Raw genomic sequence first — 18457 nt, 5'->3', positions numbered from 1 at the left:
AATGATTGGCGACAAAAATGTTTTTTAAAGTATTTCCTTCTAAAAGTGTGCTCGAATGATCTTACTGACTTTTTCATAATTTACAGTGTCAAATTATTGAAATAAAATACTACAAAAAATTTCCATTTAAATATTTTTAGTAGGCATTAAATTGTTATAGATACCCTCAAAGTTGCAAAGCACTGAGCTTTATCTGTATTTAAGATCAAATTAAAATAATATCTGAACAAGACTATTCAAAATATTTTTTTAACCTTGTATGCGACGCCACAATTAAATTAAATCCGTGAACCAAAAATTAACCTTTTAAAACTATGCTGATAAGTCTCAGCAGTTTATTGATGAGTTATGCAAAGTTATATTAGTTAAGTTTCATACTAGTATTTCTAGATGAGAGAACGAAACTATTTAAACATCTATTTATTTTTAACTATTTTATTAACATTAAGCAAGTAAAATTGTGATGTGTAATGTTATATTGTAACATGCATATTACACATGAAGATAGTAATATAATATAATATAATCGAAATACACTTTTACGGGTACGTCTGTTGCTTTATTACTAATTAGAAAAATTAGAATATTTAAAATTTAATATTATACTACCAAAATCTTCAAACTATATTGGTTAATGATACTTACAGTTCATTAAACAAAAAAGAGAAATAAAAATCATTTTACAAACGTTTTAAAAATCAATGTGACAACTTGTAAATAGGTACTAAATAACAAATAACTCAACCAAGATGTACTAAAAATAATATATTTAACATAGGATACATAACATAAATCAGAAATTTATTATACAACTAAAATGTAACAATCAATACTATTATATAAATAATATTATCAAAGTAACAATCAACAAATAAAATTACTAATAATAAATATTTGAACTGGCCATTTAAGCGCACCTATGAAAATAACGTAAATGCACCCATTCAACATTAAAATTGAAGGTACTTCCTATAGAATTTTCACAAGGCACTGTAATATTGTTTAAGCACTTTATTTAAATTACACTGTGCACCAAGTTTCTTGTAATTGCAGCTAATACCAATTGGGATGGATTTGATAGTATTTTTACCGGAGAAAACGAAAATTTTCATGAAATAGTTCAATCACATCTATTCCCGGAAATATCCATATATATTTTTTTCGTTCTCAACCAAGCGCATGCTGAGATAAGCAGCAAACTGTTCCACTGATTTATTTGCAGTTTTTTTTTGTTACTGAGATTTTTTATCTGACGGAACAATTTCATGAACTTTGTACTTCATGCGGAAAAAATGCTATCAACGTAACTTAATTTGATATTGGATACAAAGAACAGTATAAATTTGTTATACAGTGTTTTTTAACATAAATTATCGAAAAATGTATTTGGGATCTGTGATACATTGTATACTAAGTTAGAGATTGTTGAATTTTCTTTATATATATTGCAAGACAAATATGTTCTTGAACATATCAGGTTCAGATTAAATTTTTTGCAAATATAAAAAATACGTAATAAATTTATCTATTTATAAACATTTTATAAATATTAGAAAATAGTGTATAAAATCTTGGAAAAATATATATGAATTGGTCTTTATATTTTGACTTGTGCGTTTGTTAATTAATATATTTGGAAACAAGTTATTAACACAATTGTACGTTCAAAACATCTTAAATAAAATCAACAAATCAATCTTTTACTAATTAAGTGAGGCAGTACCATTATTACTAGAATTTCAAGCTTTTAAATTTCATGTTTCCTTAATTAATTAAAGCAATTGTACTTGTTCATTAAGGTAATGAACAAACAAAAGGCAGTAAACATTAGTCTATAGTCGAAATATAGCGTTTTCTAAATAATATTTCAATACTGTATAAAGCCAACAAAGTGATTTGCAAGTTGTTTAAAAAATCACATTTACGACATTCTCTATCAATTTTGAGGTTTCATACAAGAAATATGTTTTAATTAAATGCAATTTATAATTAATACAATTTGGTCCATAAACATAATATAAAAACGGGGATTAAAATTAATAATTAAACTATTAGTGGAACCAAAATCTATTAATACATGCGGATATTTATTGGCCAAATTTTTATCAGCTCGAAAATCACATTTAGGTAAGTAATACTAGAAATAATAAATCAGCGCTTTTCATCAGCCATATCCTCAAGCTCCTCTTGGTCTTCTTTGTCAATGTCAGAATCCCCGTAACCCCAAACGTTCTTTTCTTGATAGCTTCCATCACCACTTTTATTGGCTCTTCTGGCAATCATCTTCTGTGAAACACTTTTCAATTCGTATGCCCAACCCAATTTGGCAAAGAAGTTTATGAACGTGGTAGAAGGATTGTAGACGTTGCCCAATTCGCCGGTCTTGTAATCCCAAGGAAACACGTGGTGGTAGTTGTGCCAGCCTTCGCCTAATGCCGCCAGAGATACCGCAAGATTTTCAACGGGACTGATATACCTAATAATATTAATTTAATTAGTTTAACTGGTACTATAGGATATTTTATACGGATTTAGGAAGATTATAGTGGTTTTAATGAATAATAAGACAATTAAATTATATTAATATTATCTAAATGATTCTTATCTCAATCACGTAACATGTGAATCATTTTTTTAGTTTATTACTTACTTATCATACGGTTTTTGTCCCCACATGTGCGCAATACTGTTGACGAAAAAGGCTATGTTTAAGGTAATACAGAATCTCATGTTAAAATTAATCCAAAATGAATTCCATAAGGTCTCGTCCCAGTAGTATACGGGTGTAGCAACAGGCAAAAAAATATTGAAAATGAAGAATAAAGGTGGATAGAACCTGAAACAAAAATAATGACTTTATATGCGGAAGTTCCAACAACTTGTAAACGTCATTTCAAGAAAATTAATTTCCCAAATGTACCATTAGAATCGTTTATTATATTTAATAATCCTTTACGAGTGTGACATTTAACTGCGAATATCTGGTATAAAAATAGCACTTAAGGAAATCGCCGCAATCCTTTTTATTATGCCGCAAACGTTTATTATTATACAGGCCGTTAGGATCATAATTGAACAAAATAAAATTCTCGGTGACAATTATTGCTTTAAATATTGACTCACACACATTTTATGATGTTAAATTTGCCTTTATTAATTACAATCGACAATATTAACTTAATCGTTCACCATAATATTAATAAAGATTAAAAACTAATTATATAAAAATAAATACAAGCTATTTTCTTACTTCTTTTGCCACATGACGATGGGATCAGCTTCTAGATCACTCATGTCCACAGCTTTGCGTTTTTCGACGACTTTTGGATGTGGAGTAACCACCAACCACCCAACATGAGAAAAGAAGAATCCTCGTTTAGCATTATGAGGATCTGCATCGCTTTCACTGTATTTGTGATGAACTCTGTGGTCTAAAGCCCATACGTAAACATGTCTCTGAAATATAATCAAATCTTTATCTCTGTGTTGTTAAATAATAACGTATATTTTGGTTATTTAATTATTTTTTGTTTATTAATAAAATGAATGAAGGCAAACAACTAAAATAAACAGAGGGTACTTTTAAAAATTACTAGAAAAAACGTTATGTCGATATTAATATAAAGTGGTGTTTAATAGAAATAGGATTCATTAATTTTTCTAATAGTGCCGGAAGTTGATATCTCCAATAATACACTTTTAGTCAAATTAATAACATGTTCCAGTTTATTCCAATAATTTTTCATGTAAAGTGAACGACAATATTATTGTAAACCGCTACTTAAATCTATATACACAACTTTTATTACAGACGTGACGTAATATCGATCGAATAAAATTGAGATCTTCATAGTCATTTTACTAGCTTGGTAAAAACTACATAGCATGTTGAACATGCGTGAATTTCTACTATATTTGTTAATCAATAATGAACATATTTACTTACTGACGCTCCCCATAATAAAGTGAATCTGTCCATTATCATTATAACAGTTATTTTGAAAGTTTATTAGGACTTATCGAATGATGGCTTTTCTGTAATTTGTTTTATAAATTTAACCATTTAAACAACAGATAATCGTGACGAGGGAACAGATATTTAATAAATGCATACCTTATCCGCAAGGCAAAGCACTCATGCATTTCTTCGATGAAATGCTCGATAATGAGTGACCCTGAGTGGAAAATATTTTATATTACTGGTAACAAACAACGGTTATTAAAGCAAAGGCGTTCACATTACTTAAACTTGCACATATTATTGGCAGATTAATTGGCTGGTTCATGATAATTTCACATCAAACACTTCTTTAATCCATAATAACAATTTACATATGGATATTCATGGTAACTGTAAACATATATAATTTTAATAAACTCACCTGGCCTGTTACAGTAAATAAAATGACTAGAAGTAACCTAAGGGGCCATTTGGCTTTGTAGGCTCGATGCGACCAAAGCCTATGAGCACCAGCGGTGATGCCGAAACCTGAGATGTACACTGTAAGGAATGCTGAAACAAGAACAAATCTATTATTAGTTTTTAGTTATGAAGGAAGTCTATTGCGTGATTATTTTTCAATGAACTTGAATGGAAATGAATACAGTAACTTTTAAGTACTTAACTCCGTTAATGCTTTTATCGTAAGCACCACTCAGTGGAGAGCCCCACATGACTTCTATTATTAAATCAAATAAAAGTTAGATGAAGGATGCAGACCTGGTGTAGGTCTTAAATGTAATTTATTGTCGATATATTTATAGATAGTTCTATGATTTTTTTAATAGCTCCACTAATCTACCAAATCAAGTTCATCTAGAATTATCAATTATTTATATTTACGTACATTTACAATTTATGTGTCATGTTTGTTGTACAACAACTGTTACATAAGAAACGTTAAATGAGGAAATTTATTAAATATTTATGACGTAGTCCGCCATTTAGTGATCCCTATTAAATTGTTAGTGGAAGTTCGTTACTGTATCGATCAATTGATTTAAAAATAAGCTCACGAACATGTCCAATTGGCTCATCACTTTTATACACTTTTTAACCTTGTCAATAAGCAATTTAAAAATTAACATGAGTGAACAAATATTTATTAAAACGTACAATGAGAAATTTCGAATGCAAATATGTAAAACATGAAATAAGCAAGATAATAAATCGAAAATTGGTTTTCTTCTGTAAGATAGATGTAATTCAATTTAAATTTTGAATATATAACTTTAGGTCAATCGTTGCTTTCAGGATGTATTTCATAATTTTTTTAAGATAAAGTAGATTGAATTTGTTATAAATTACACAAAAATTACTTAGAATATGACAATTAATAATTTAATTTAATTTTATAATTTGCTGATAAAAAATGCTTTTGTAACTTTCGGGCTCGCAGCTTTCAGGATATATTTTTATACAGTTTTTAACCTTTTCAAAAAACAATTTAAAAATTAATGTGGATTAACGAATATTTATTAAAACATACAATGAGAAATTTCAAATGCAAATGTGAATGAAAAAGCAATTTAAGAAATCGAAAATAGGTGTCTGCAGTATTCAGGATATATTTCACAATTTTGTACATTGTTGTAATTATATATTAAAACAATTAATAATATATAAGTCTCTAAAACTGATGTAATACAAACTTAATTTTATAATTTGTTGGAAATTACTGAATTTGTAACTCTCAAGATATAGTTGACAACTTTCTTAAAGAAGAAATACATTATATTTGTTGTAAATTATATAAAAATAACTTAAATTAAGACTGTTAATAAGTTAGTTTAAAGTCACTAAATTGGGTTGAATAATTCAGTTTAATTCTATAATTTCTTGGAAATAATTGAATTTGTAACGTTAGGGTAATTGCAGCTCTCAGGATATATTTATCACTTTCTTAAATATTGACATTGTATTTATTGAAAATTCTATATATACTTAGATTCTGATAAACTATATCAAAAGAATTTATTTAATGTACAAAATCGTAAATTTATTTTGTCATATCATCCACTAAGACAAGACAAATGCGTTATCGATAATAATTTCATGTTTGCATAACATAGATAGCAAACAGATGTTGTCTAAAAAATGCTTAAGTGACAAACAATATTTTTTTCAATCTATTATTCATAGTCATGACCCAATTTCATTTATTATGTGTGGTCAACAAACCCCATAAAGTGTTCAACTTAATTAAGTTTTGTTCTCGCTCTAACGTCCTAGCAATTTTACAACGAACCAGCATTGAATTAACAACAACTCCGGCGCCAAGAAACTTTATTATCGGTTTCTTGTAAAAAAATGTACGTTGTATTTACTACTGTAACTGGATAGTTTTTTTTTTTGAATGCGGATAATTGCCATACATGGAAACTACTGTTAATGAGTTTCTATCGATTTTATAACAATTCGACGAAATAGGGCAACGTTTTCTAGTAATCGTTAAGTAAATTCGTATACGTATTAACAGGAAAATATGCTATTGTATATTATTTCAGGTTTTCCGGTTCCTGAAAAATAAACTAACATAAATCACTTTAATACACTATTAGACAAAATTAGAAAATAGTTCCAATGTTTAAATTCTATTTAAAGATCTTAAAAATTGTCAGATCTTTCAATTAAGGCAGTGACACCTCGTGAGTCTGATGAGGTATATTTTGTACAGAACATATTTACGCATAATTAACCACATTCATTCGAATGAACAGTGCTTTCGTCTTGTAAATTTAGTCCATAAGATAGATTTTTCAAATTATAAAACTCCATATCATTTGAAAATAAAAGATATGGCCAGCAAAATAATTTATTTATTACTGTACTTCTTGTTAGTCAGTCAAATTTATCGTATCAATAAATATTAAATACATGTTGTTTTGTTGTTTCGTATTTGTTAACATATTCAAGGAATTGAACAGTTTAATTCTTTAACAACGAACATAAAAAATTCTTTCGTATATTACAGGTCATATCGAAATAGAAAAGAGATACAGTATTAAAAATATCCCCCTAACTGAATTCACCAGATACGCATACAATCAAGTAGTTATATCATTGGCTAGAGGCACGCCTCCGCTCTCCTACCATTGAAACAGTAACGCGACCTTAAAGCGCATGTGCGAATGTTGAAACCAAATAAAAATATTTAAGATTTACTTATGAAACGAATTAAGGCGAAGAGGAACATTTAAAAGTGCCTCTGAAGAACTTGTGGACAAAATATTCATTGAAATTTAATATTAAACTGGTATTGCTTGTTTAATTGTTAGTTTTACAACATATTACCCTTCTACCTTTGTTTAAGTATTAAGTTATATTCTATTTTAAATAATAAAAACATAAAAAATTAATGTTTTAATATTAACGTTATCAAAATGTCAATAAAATCAGTTTCATAGGTGAGGCACTGTCTCACCTGCTTCACTTGAGTATCTTCCACTGAATTAACGTGTAACTATTGAAAATTATTATAATATTTTTAATTGAACTTTTCTACATTTCATTAAGTTAAAATTTAAATTTAATCATCAGATTGGAAATCAATTATTAATTTCATAAATGATATTTTGTTATATAGAAAGTACAATAAAATTACTATTTTAAACAAAAATAATATTTATTAATTAATATTATTGATCTGCTCAAGGATTTATGTTATCAGACTATCTATCGAATAGATAAGTCAATGTTTTCTTTTCGTTGTTTGCATTGTTGGTGGTATGGAGTGTATTTTACAATGTTTAACATTATATGTTATGATTCAGACAAAGTTGAAATTAAAGAAAACTGTTTTCTTTCGTTGTTTGCATTGTCAGTGGTTCGGAGTGTACATTAGTGTGTTTAACACTATATGAATCACCGAAAGTTGAAATTAAACGAAAACTGTTTTTATAATTAATATTTAAACGTTAATTACAGTCTGCAATAAATTTATGTTTATAAACATCTGTACTTTTCCAGGTGAATTTGCAATTGTGGCCAACCAGAACTATCATTTTCTGAAGGACACTGATGTAATCTATTCTCAAAAAATATGTGCATATTTAATGTTGCAAATAGTCCACGAGGTTGCCATAATTTTTTATTTTGTTTACAACAATGTCAACTACTTGTTCACAAAGTGAAACCAGCTGAATGGTGTTGGACATGTGTGTGAGCAACATATAACAACTGTGGATTAACTCACCAAATATTGTAGTATAAATTTTGGCTGATACAAGGCACAGAAAAAATCCATATAAACACCCTAAGTGAATGAACAGCTGCGCTATCAAATCAGGCCACCGTATGGAAGGCACAAAATTATCATCACTATCAGCATTGTCTTTGCTCTCCGCACCACCGTTAACCGTAACATCGTTTTTGATCGTTTTCGAGTCTTCCGCGACGCGATTTTGCGATCTGTGTGTTACATTGCTGCCACCATCATCGACCACGGCACATCCCCCGTTCAATCGGTTTTCCTCGCTGTCTTCAGTCATACCTGCAACAAGCGTAAACAATAGAACAGGTTCTAACCAACGACTAAGTTTAACTAGAGATGGGCGTAAAGTCATAACGTTACTCAGGTTGCTCAGGTGAAATTTGTTTGGGAGCAAGGTCGAGAAAGAGCATTGTGAAAACCAACAAAACAATGTCGGAAGCGTTGCATCAACTAACTAACCAACTAACACAGGTATTGGTAATGGACCTGGGACATGTAGGTTTCATGGTTTAGTGACCCAAACTCCGAACGAGTTGTAAGCGAGAGTGATGTAATGCAGCGATGATTTACCGGTTACGTAATGCCGCCAGTAGAGTGGGGCCTCTTTAAAAAGTTTAATATTAACACGCTGGATGCTGGAAATCTGACTAATTATGTAAAGTAGAAATTTATCTAAATCAAAATATTTATCTTTGTCTAGCGGTATTTCAGACAAGTTTCACTGGTTTCTTATACTGATTTTGTTTACGTTAGCATGTCCACTACCACTTTCCATTCATTATAAAAGTTTATCGTATTTGAAGCGATTAAAATTAACCAGTCGAATTTCTGTACGTTAACTGAAACAGTTTTATCAGTCACTGATATATAAATAAACATTTCAAAGCAGTAAGTAGAATTTTAGAAAATTTATCAATTGCAACTACATGACAAATTAAGTAGTTAGGCTATAAATCAACATTAATTACAGTAAAAAAATAATTTCTTAAATTGAAACAAGAGCAATGAATAGTTAGTAAAAATTCCAAACATTTCCCCAAAGACTCTTTAATATTAATAACACGTCCTGTCTGTTTTTGGTCACGGCATTAGACAATATTTCAAGTTTTGTTATCGTGCACACAAAGAATTTTTGCACTTAAAATATTACTTTTTCTTAACTTTTGGCCTTTCGTACGTCTAGTTAGTCACGTTGGTATCGCACTAATTATATTAATGCAAATTAGAGTAGGTAGAATTTTCTAATAATAGTGATGATGCTATCAAAATATCCCAGTATGGTCAATACGTGATTCATAGACAAATGGGGACAATATTTTTTAACTAAAAAGTAAACATTTGGGATCCGTAATGGCTGCAAATTGCTCATATCTGGAACATAATTTATAATGTTGTGAGGGTCAACGGAAGCTCATATATTATTAAAATATAAAAAAATATGTATAAAATATTTATGAGAAATTTTTCGTTTTCATTTAAACTTGGGTTAAAACTTTTTTTATGTCGAGATCAATTATGCATTCATTGTTAACAATATCTATTTTTAGTAAAATATATAATCATTATTACCACATCCGTTGAATTATATGAATATGAATGCAACAATTTAAAAGAGTTCCGAATGTTGCAAATAAGAATATAATAATTCATTTTGTATATACGTAACAATATTGGAATACATATACTTACATTCTTCTCGACTAATTGGTTAGCCTATTTGGCCTATTTAAGATGAAATAGTTCTGTAACTTTAATTTTAAGAAATCTCCATAGACAATAAATATATAATTTTCAATCCCGGACCGATAAAAATCAATTGATTTTTGAGTAAAATATCTTAAGATGGCATTTTGAATATCATCCCCAGTTTCAATTTTTGTGCCACTAAAAGAATATTGTAGAAATTCTCTGCCTTTTGCTTTTTGGATTATCACATTATGATCCATTTTTCATCCCCAGTGATCAGACGATCAAAAATTATAAATAATTATATATATTTCCAATCTGCTGTAAATGTTCCTGGATGGTCGACCAAGGTTGGTTAAGGGAATCTGATAGTTCTTCGATTGTTTGACATGGATTTGCTTCCACCTCTGCCATTAACATGTCGTTGGTTTTTCTGATACATAGAGAGATCAAAATTACTGGATCTGAACTTGGAAAACCATCTCTAATGCACTTGGATAAACATCGCAAAAGCATACAATGCCGGATATGCTCTTCTGGTATTTGGCTGTCCATTTAACCCAAAATTGTAAACAATTTCAAATATATTTCACGTCTGTCATAAAAATGTCGATGTTTTATATACATCATTACTCAAGAAAAGTAAAATTAATTCACATATACCGTGGCCTATTTAATATCAAACATCCCTGTAACTTTCATTTTAAACAATATTAGCTCAAAAGACAAGAAATAATTATATGCATGCCATAAAAAAAGAGTTAAAAATATAGATCAGTGTATGATTGTAAAATATATTAAAAATGAGTAATAAATAAAAAAGTTCCAGAAGTGTAAATGGGTCATATTTCCTTTTGTTTGTCCTTAGAAATGAAGAATAATATGAAAAATTTCAATGCACTATGTGTTTCCTCCAGATGTAATTAAATATAATTTTAAAGAATAATAAGCAATATCAATGCATTACATGTAGAGAAAAAAATTCCAGACTTGGATTATAACTTCAAGGATTGCTTGAAGGAGACAGACGTCTGGCACCGAGTCTTATCTAAATCGACGGATGTAATGTATTTAATTATTGAAAAAAGCCAATCCTTTTAAGCATTTGGGAAGGATCTAGGATTTTGTTGGCTTTAATACAAACCAGTTACTAGGTTCCAAATTTTGAACATATGTAAAAGAATGTCTAATTCATTCATCGCCAATACCAGATACGATTTAAAGAGTAATTTATATAGGCTATTCCAAAAAATTAGTTATTTAGTTGTAGTGTTGGAGTCTTTAATTTAAGAGACTATGCGAAAGTATTTATTTATAGTTCGCTCTTAATTTATTGCCCTACATTCATAGAATCAAGCGTAAGAAAAATTTAACCATGTATATTAACAGAGACACAATTAAATCCACTGTAAGATCAAAGTCTGATTTTATATTGATGTAATTAAATCTAATTGTTGATTGAAAAATTCCACTTACTTGCTGCGAAATATATTTTTTTTTACATTTCAACGTTATGATTTTAGATAAATAAATGTTTTATACCATAAGCATTTTTTAATTATTTTTTAATGCAACACTATTTTTTATATGAATTTATTTTCCTATCATTAATGTAATAAATCTTCTTGAGACATTTTATTTTAATAAAATTAATACACGAAAATATTTTTAAATATTGACTTTGCATAAAACATTATATAAAGTTATCCAATGAGAAACCACAAAAATATTCCCGGTGATTGGAATAAAACCAGCTACAGTGACAATGTTTTCTATTTTTACAAATTATTCAATGCACACAACTTTAGCATTGTGTTACGTGTCAAATTATCGTCTTATACATTACATTTTATGTCGAATATTGTGTACTTTATGAATATGGCGTTTATAAAATTATTTATTGCCTAAACAAACGGTGATAAATTTAGAAAATCTATATTTAAATTTTATATATACACCGGAATCCATTTCGAATTCAGATTTAATTTGAAGCATGCATAAAAAAAGAGGTTCAACATGCTCGTAAAATATTTTCGTCAAATGATACACATGACACCTTTGAAAATAATATTTGTAATGTATATTAAAGTTTAAAAAAACAAGGACTATTTGCGACCTTCCCGACCCAACATGAGTTGATATGGTTCCATCATTAACTTTTTATGCTTTTATTACGGCATGCTAGATATACACAAAAGCGATAATGCATTTTACTCATATGTGTGTCATCAAAAATAAAATTATTTTAAATGTTATCATTCCGAAAGTGTTTTTTTAATTTATGCAAATTTAATAAATAAATTATTGTGTTACCATACTGATTACCCAAGTGACCCATTCACGAAAAAAATTAATTTCTAATAATTAGCATGCATGTGGTGAATACTGTGTGGCGAAAATTTCACTGGTTTTCATTGTTTTTAGGACACACACCTCTGCGTGTCAAAATTCATGTATACAAACACATAGTTATCGATGACGATATATCTATCAATTCGAATTTTTGTATTGATGTAAAGATAAAAAAATGTATATTATTTTAGCTTGAATGTAATTTTTAAGTTCTTTATTTAATATTACAGAGCATTTATTATTTCAGTGTAAACAAGAAATATTCATGGTGTGGAAAATACATTTTCCTGGAACAATTTTATGAATACTTTTTGTACAGAATTGTGCACACATCTTATGCAATATGTATTTACTTATCTACATTCGTACCTGACCCAAACCACGAACTCGTTTCCCAAAAGTACTTATTCACAGTATCCGTTTATTCCGAATTCAGTAAAAACGCTTATCTAATACAAATAACAGCTGTGTTTACTTCATTGGATAAATGAATCAGCTAATATTCTTATTAAAATTGTAGTTTATAACGTTGATCTAGAAACCAAACTCAAATATTTATAAACATATTTGACTATGTGTAAAATTTAATCTTGTCTTCGGATATCTTAAAAGGGATCGTAATTTATGTCGACTTATCGGCCCAAATTATTAAAATTTAAAGTGGATAACATATTTTAAGACCAAATTGTAGTTTTAACAGCTGACTTATTTATTAATTTATGAATTTTCAATTTTCGATTGGATTTATAATCAAAACAAAAATTATTTTATACAATAATTTATTTTTTTAATTGTTTCTTTAAATATGATGATATGATGAATACAAAATAGTTTATTTCTGCTTTTTTATTTAAAGTGGAGAACAAATAAAAATGTTAAAGTGAAAAATTAGAAAATAATAATGATTTTAAAATTTAGATTGATAATGTAAATGGTATTCAACAAAATAATCATTATTACAATATAATAAATAATTTTTTACTAAGATTCTGTGAGAAAATTTATGCCACAAGAAACTGAAGAAAAGATCCACCACTGTTTTGATCTCCAATTCAAAATTAAACTGTTATTATGCAAAAAATAATAAAAGGCTACGAAGTTCTTCCAATAAACTTGTTAAATTTACGAGTACAAGACTTGTGTGTTAATCGTATCTTGTTAATGTAAAATTCGACCTACAGTCACCAAAATATTTCTTGCGATAAGACTTTTTTAAGTTCTGTTCCATTAGATTTACCCATTGTTCAGGCCGACGAGAATTATCGTAATCAACCCATTTTTTGTCACATATAACTATAGGATCAATAAAAATCTCATTTGCGTTGCCTGCAAGAAGAGACAATTAGCAAAAGTCCCACGTAATTCATATGGAGTACATTTGGTAAACTTTTTTATAAAATACATTGCAAAAAGTCTTTAAACAATTATCCAATAATCATACTGATCAATTTCCAAATATCTGATACGAGAATTTTGCACCAGTATTACTCAATTTCTTCCTTGATTTTTCAGGATCACCTTGTTCGTCTTCAATGCAAAAACGCAGCCAAAATTGCCTTGCAAATTATAGAATTTGTAAAATATTTCAAAGATGAAGGAGGAAAAAATAAATTGCATAAAAACTGCTTTTTAATATTATATAAAATTCAACAAAAAAAATGTTTAAACACTAAAATCTATTTTTTTGTACCTGTACAGGAAAATAGTTTTTAATGATTTATTTGAATTAAGATTCTAAATCTACATTTAATTATCATTAAAAAATCATAATTAATTCTTATGATTTTCACACATTTGAACTTAATAATTTTGGCTTAAAACACGTCACCACCTGCCAAAAAATTAAATATTTTAATTTAATATTTAATACTGATAATACAAACTAAAAGAAACAAATGTCGATTATCTATTTGTTACATAATTTTAATTGCATTATTATACATGTTACAACTTGTAAATGGGAATACACTGAGTAGTCCAATATTTGTCACCGTCGAGACCAGTCCGTTTAGACCATAATGGACCGCGAATGTTCTAGACACGGCTAGAAAATACCAGTGGACGGAGTACAGGACCAAGTAATCAATCGAATACGAACGTCTTAAAATAAATATCGTGCGACTAGAAGTAAATAAGTGAACGTAAATAGTTAGTGTTATTAGTTTTAATGTTTAGTTAGTGTGTTAACGTTTTAATTTAATCTTGTAATAGTTAATTTGGAATAAATTTGTTTTCATTTGCAACTATTCAACAATTTAGACATTTCTCTAAAATTGAAAATGCGTTGTGACCTAATTACAAAGATTTCCTGGCGAAAAAGTAAACGGGATCGAACATATACATTTTTGATTTCTGAAAACAAAACGGAGCGGTCGTTTCTTAGTAGTATTATCTTGTTGATTTGGAGCTTGTAGTTCTTAATGCTTTCTAATCTAAATCTAATTTATATGACTCTCAAATATAATAGCAAAACAGTTATGTTGTCATTCAAATAATATTTCATTTATGTGATAAAAATAGAAAATTTACTGTTTGGTAAATTTGCATAAATTATTACTTTTGAGCAAATCAAATTTAATCATTTTTAAACCAATCCGGGGGCAAATGAAAAGTGAAAAGCTTCGGTTGAGAATAAAAAATTTTAAGAAATTCTCAAAATAATTTGTTTTGTAATATTTATGAAGTTCAGATATCTGATAAGTTATCAATAATAAAATATATATTTTTATAACATAACAATAATTTTGTTTTTACAAGATTTAAAATTAGATTTTAATGATGATGCTACAAAATTTGTAACTTATTGAAATTAATACAATAACTTTTTATACTTTACACATTAAAGATTAACCAATTATTATCTTCTTATTGGAGAGTAAAACAAATATTTTTTTTACTCTACATTAAAATAATTAACTTGAACACATTTCAATTTACTCTCTTAACTCACATAGATGTATTCATATTTGAAATACAAAGAGTCGCACCATTGTTTCGAGATACCGTATCAATTAAAAAAGTAAAAACAAAGAATCGTCAATATAAAAACAATAAAAAAAATGCAAAATCTCCATGGATAAAATGAAATATTTATTAAATTTTTAGGTAAAGTTGCAGAATCGGTCACTCTAAGGAACATTATCTAGCGCATGCGTCGTGAGGCGCTGATTTCGCGCTTCTTGAACATTTTGAAGTGCAGTGTTGTCGGTTTGCAACGGTCAAAATATTCGAATCATTTTTTATGGTTGAATTATTGTTGTGTTGTTGTGTATGTATTATACTTTTTATTTTTTTGGTAAGTATAGTATTTCTTCTATTTTGATGATTATTGCTCGTTATTAAAATATTATACTTTACAGATTATATTCTCATGGCGTTTTTAAAAACAATATATTATTCCTATTCTTCTGCTAATTACTTTCTTAATTTATTTGTATGCTCATTTAATATATTTTACTTTATAGATCTTTCTCATTTTTAAAATATTATACTTTTATTCCTTTAGTAAGATTATTTTTAATTTGTTAGCAGTCATATTTTAAGTTATCTTACTTTATAGATTATTTGTGTGCTGCATTTATTATTTTTTTTGTACAATCTTAATTTATTGATACGGGTCGTTAATTAATTAATATATTTTACTATATAGATAATTGTATTGTATTTAATTAAAAATGTTTTTAATTTTTATTATTTTTTAATTTATTCCAATTTATTAATCAATACTATATTTGCATTGAACAATTTTTTTCGAGTTACATAGACCATGACTGTTCCTCGGAAGATCTGTTTCCATCGTACCTTCACGAATTCATATGGAGAAATAAATTTAAAAATCATAATATGTTTATGAGCATTTTAAATTGTATCAGGAAGCAATATCCAGTGGAATAGATTTTTTTGTTTTAATTGATTTTGTTTTTTATTATAAAATACATAAATATATCTTTTTTGTTAATTTTATATTAATGTTGTAAATTTACCTAATTATTTAATAAAGAACTTTTAATTAGATAGTTAAACTATCAAAGAAATATAGAGTAAATAAAAAATGAATATACTAATTATAAAGTGATTTGCCGAATTTTATCTCTTTTCGAATTCAACCACATAAATAATATAAGTCATACATGAAAAACATAATAAATTACATATATATTTTTCTAAAAATCATTTCTCTACATATTTCGTTAAAAATGAAATCTGGCAACTATGCTGTCTAAAATCTCCGAAACAGACGATTTCAAATCCAGTTGACGCATGCGCTACAAATATTCCTTAGAGTGACCGATTCTGCAACTTTACCAATTTTTATTTTTGCAGACGCAAAAATTAAATTTTCGATAAAACCTACAGAACCAGGTACACATATACGTAGACCAAACCTAGATATAAATGAACCGTCATGTTTTCAACTCACTGTATGTTTGTATTTATGAAAACCGGCTCTGAAACATGCAGTCGAAGGAACGGTAAAAACGCAAAACTACACCTCCACACTCGCACAACAACAAAATCAATCAGAACCGAAGCTCGACCACGATCACTGACGTTTGTGGCGTTTTCGGAGGCCGCGTTTGACACCACGTGCTTTTGGGGGAGCGACGCGACCGTAGTAAAAAAATAACTCCTCGCTGCCGACGACTCGCACACACAGCAACTGGGACGGAGAAACAGTGAGGAACGGCGTCGTCGCTTGCGGTTGCATTTGGGAGCGGTGAACGCTCGCGGGGCGAAGAGGGCCTGGATGCGTGCTATGGTCCGTCGTATCACTGTTACGAACACGGTGTCCGTGAAGTTCACCGGAGAGCACCACGCCTTCTAAACAACCTGTGGAAGTGATGTAATAGTTGAAAGAAAGCGCCGATCCCGGCGTGGATACATTCATGGGAATTGTGCGACATGTTTATTTTGACCGTGTCACCTCCGCATATTGTTCAGGCGTATTTTTGGTCATTTTATATTGAGAAAATACTCAGAATTGAATAAATATAATAGGTGACAATTTTTTAAGGAGTATATCAATGGAAAATTACACACACATAACAGACTTTTCTTTATACCTAACTTTTATACTGTTATCAACACAATATGAATTTATCTTAGATTTATATTTTATTTTACACTATAAATAAATATAAGTTTAATTATAATTATGAATGGAATTTAAAATTATATATGTGTACAAAGTAGTAAACAATATTAAATACAATTTTGTTAATTAAGTATGCCGTGAATATTGCATGTAATTAATTATACACATTTACTAAAAGTCCAGAAATCATATTTGTAGTGAATGAATACAACATGAATATGTATGTATCTTTGAACACAATCTAATACTATTTTAATAGACTTTTAAATAAAATTTGAAATTTGTAATAAATTTTGATATCAATATATATAAAATATATAGGATAATTGTATATTATATATTTTGTATTTGTTCTATATCCAACATTATAAAAATAAAATAATTATATATCATACTTGTTCATTCAATATTTGAAACAAAAAAATCTATTGGTTTTAATCAATGATCAAAATTAACTTAAGTGTAGCGAAGGGATATAAATACGTACAGTAGTAGTCATTATTATAGTTACTTTTTAAAAAGTTAAATATTTTAGATATAACTTTTTTATTTAAACTGTTAAAATAATATTAATTTACTATTGTTGTGTTGTACAATATTATAAAAGCTACTATGTTCTTATTCTATAAAATGTTATAAAACGTATATTTTATCTGAATTGAACTGGACATAAATACAGTAGCAATTTTTGAAATGATTAAATGCGTGTCATTTAAATTAATATTAATAATTAGTATTGTTCTAATACGTGACATGTCTATATTCTTTTAAACTTTTTAATTTGTGTGATAATTTCATTTAAATTTGTAAATTTCTTATGTCCAATTTGGTTAAAAACATGGTTCCCCATGTTTTATTTAGGGTTTATGTCTTGAGATCATGACACGGTTAAGACAAAACATCATGTTAAACATTCCGTCACTATTTTGGATTTATGTTTGGAATTGTTTTCATGTTGAAACATGTTTTAAAGCACCATTTATCCTATATATGGAAAAAAATTGTTCTTTAATATTTCCATGTATATAAATCAGTCTAAGGGCGCTTATGCTGGAAGAATTGAAACCAGTGAAAATTATTATTCCTTCAACTAATTTCAGCAAGTACCATA

General features: G+C 28.2%; 1 protein-coding gene across 4 annotated transcripts; it reads right to left on the bottom strand.

The window, feature by feature from the left end:
- Positions 1-750: 750 nt before the first annotated feature.
- LOC109599974 (acyl-CoA Delta-9 desaturase) lies at positions 751-17028 on the bottom strand. 4 transcript variants are annotated; one of them, XM_020016032.2, is made up of 6 exons: positions 16744-17028; positions 8196-8492; positions 4383-4513; positions 3251-3456; positions 2651-2836; positions 751-2476 (listed from the first exon to the last, which is right to left on the bottom strand). In XM_020016032.2, the coding sequence occupies exons 2-6, from the start codon at positions 8488-8490 to the stop codon at positions 2152-2154; spliced, it is 1143 nt and encodes a 380-aa protein (XP_019871591.1). In that variant the 5' UTR covers positions 8491-8492; positions 16744-17028; the 3' UTR covers positions 751-2151. The 4 variants fall into 4 exon arrangements, with proteins under 4 accessions (XP_019871591.1, XP_019871590.1, XP_049821601.1 ...); XM_020016031.2 differs by having other exon boundaries at positions 16672-17025; XM_049965644.1 differs by lacking the exon at positions 16744-17028 and adding an exon at positions 8673-8715.
- Between the last annotated feature and the right edge of the window lie 1429 nt (positions 17029-18457).

This window comes from Aethina tumida, chromosome 3, assembly GCF_024364675.1.
Source record: "Aethina tumida isolate Nest 87 chromosome 3, icAetTumi1.1, whole genome shotgun sequence".
In the NCBI taxonomy this organism is placed as follows: Eukaryota; Metazoa; Arthropoda; class Insecta; order Coleoptera; family Nitidulidae; genus Aethina; species Aethina tumida.
Note: the sequence above shows the minus strand (reverse complement) of the source record. Positions and strands in the feature narration are given on the sequence as shown.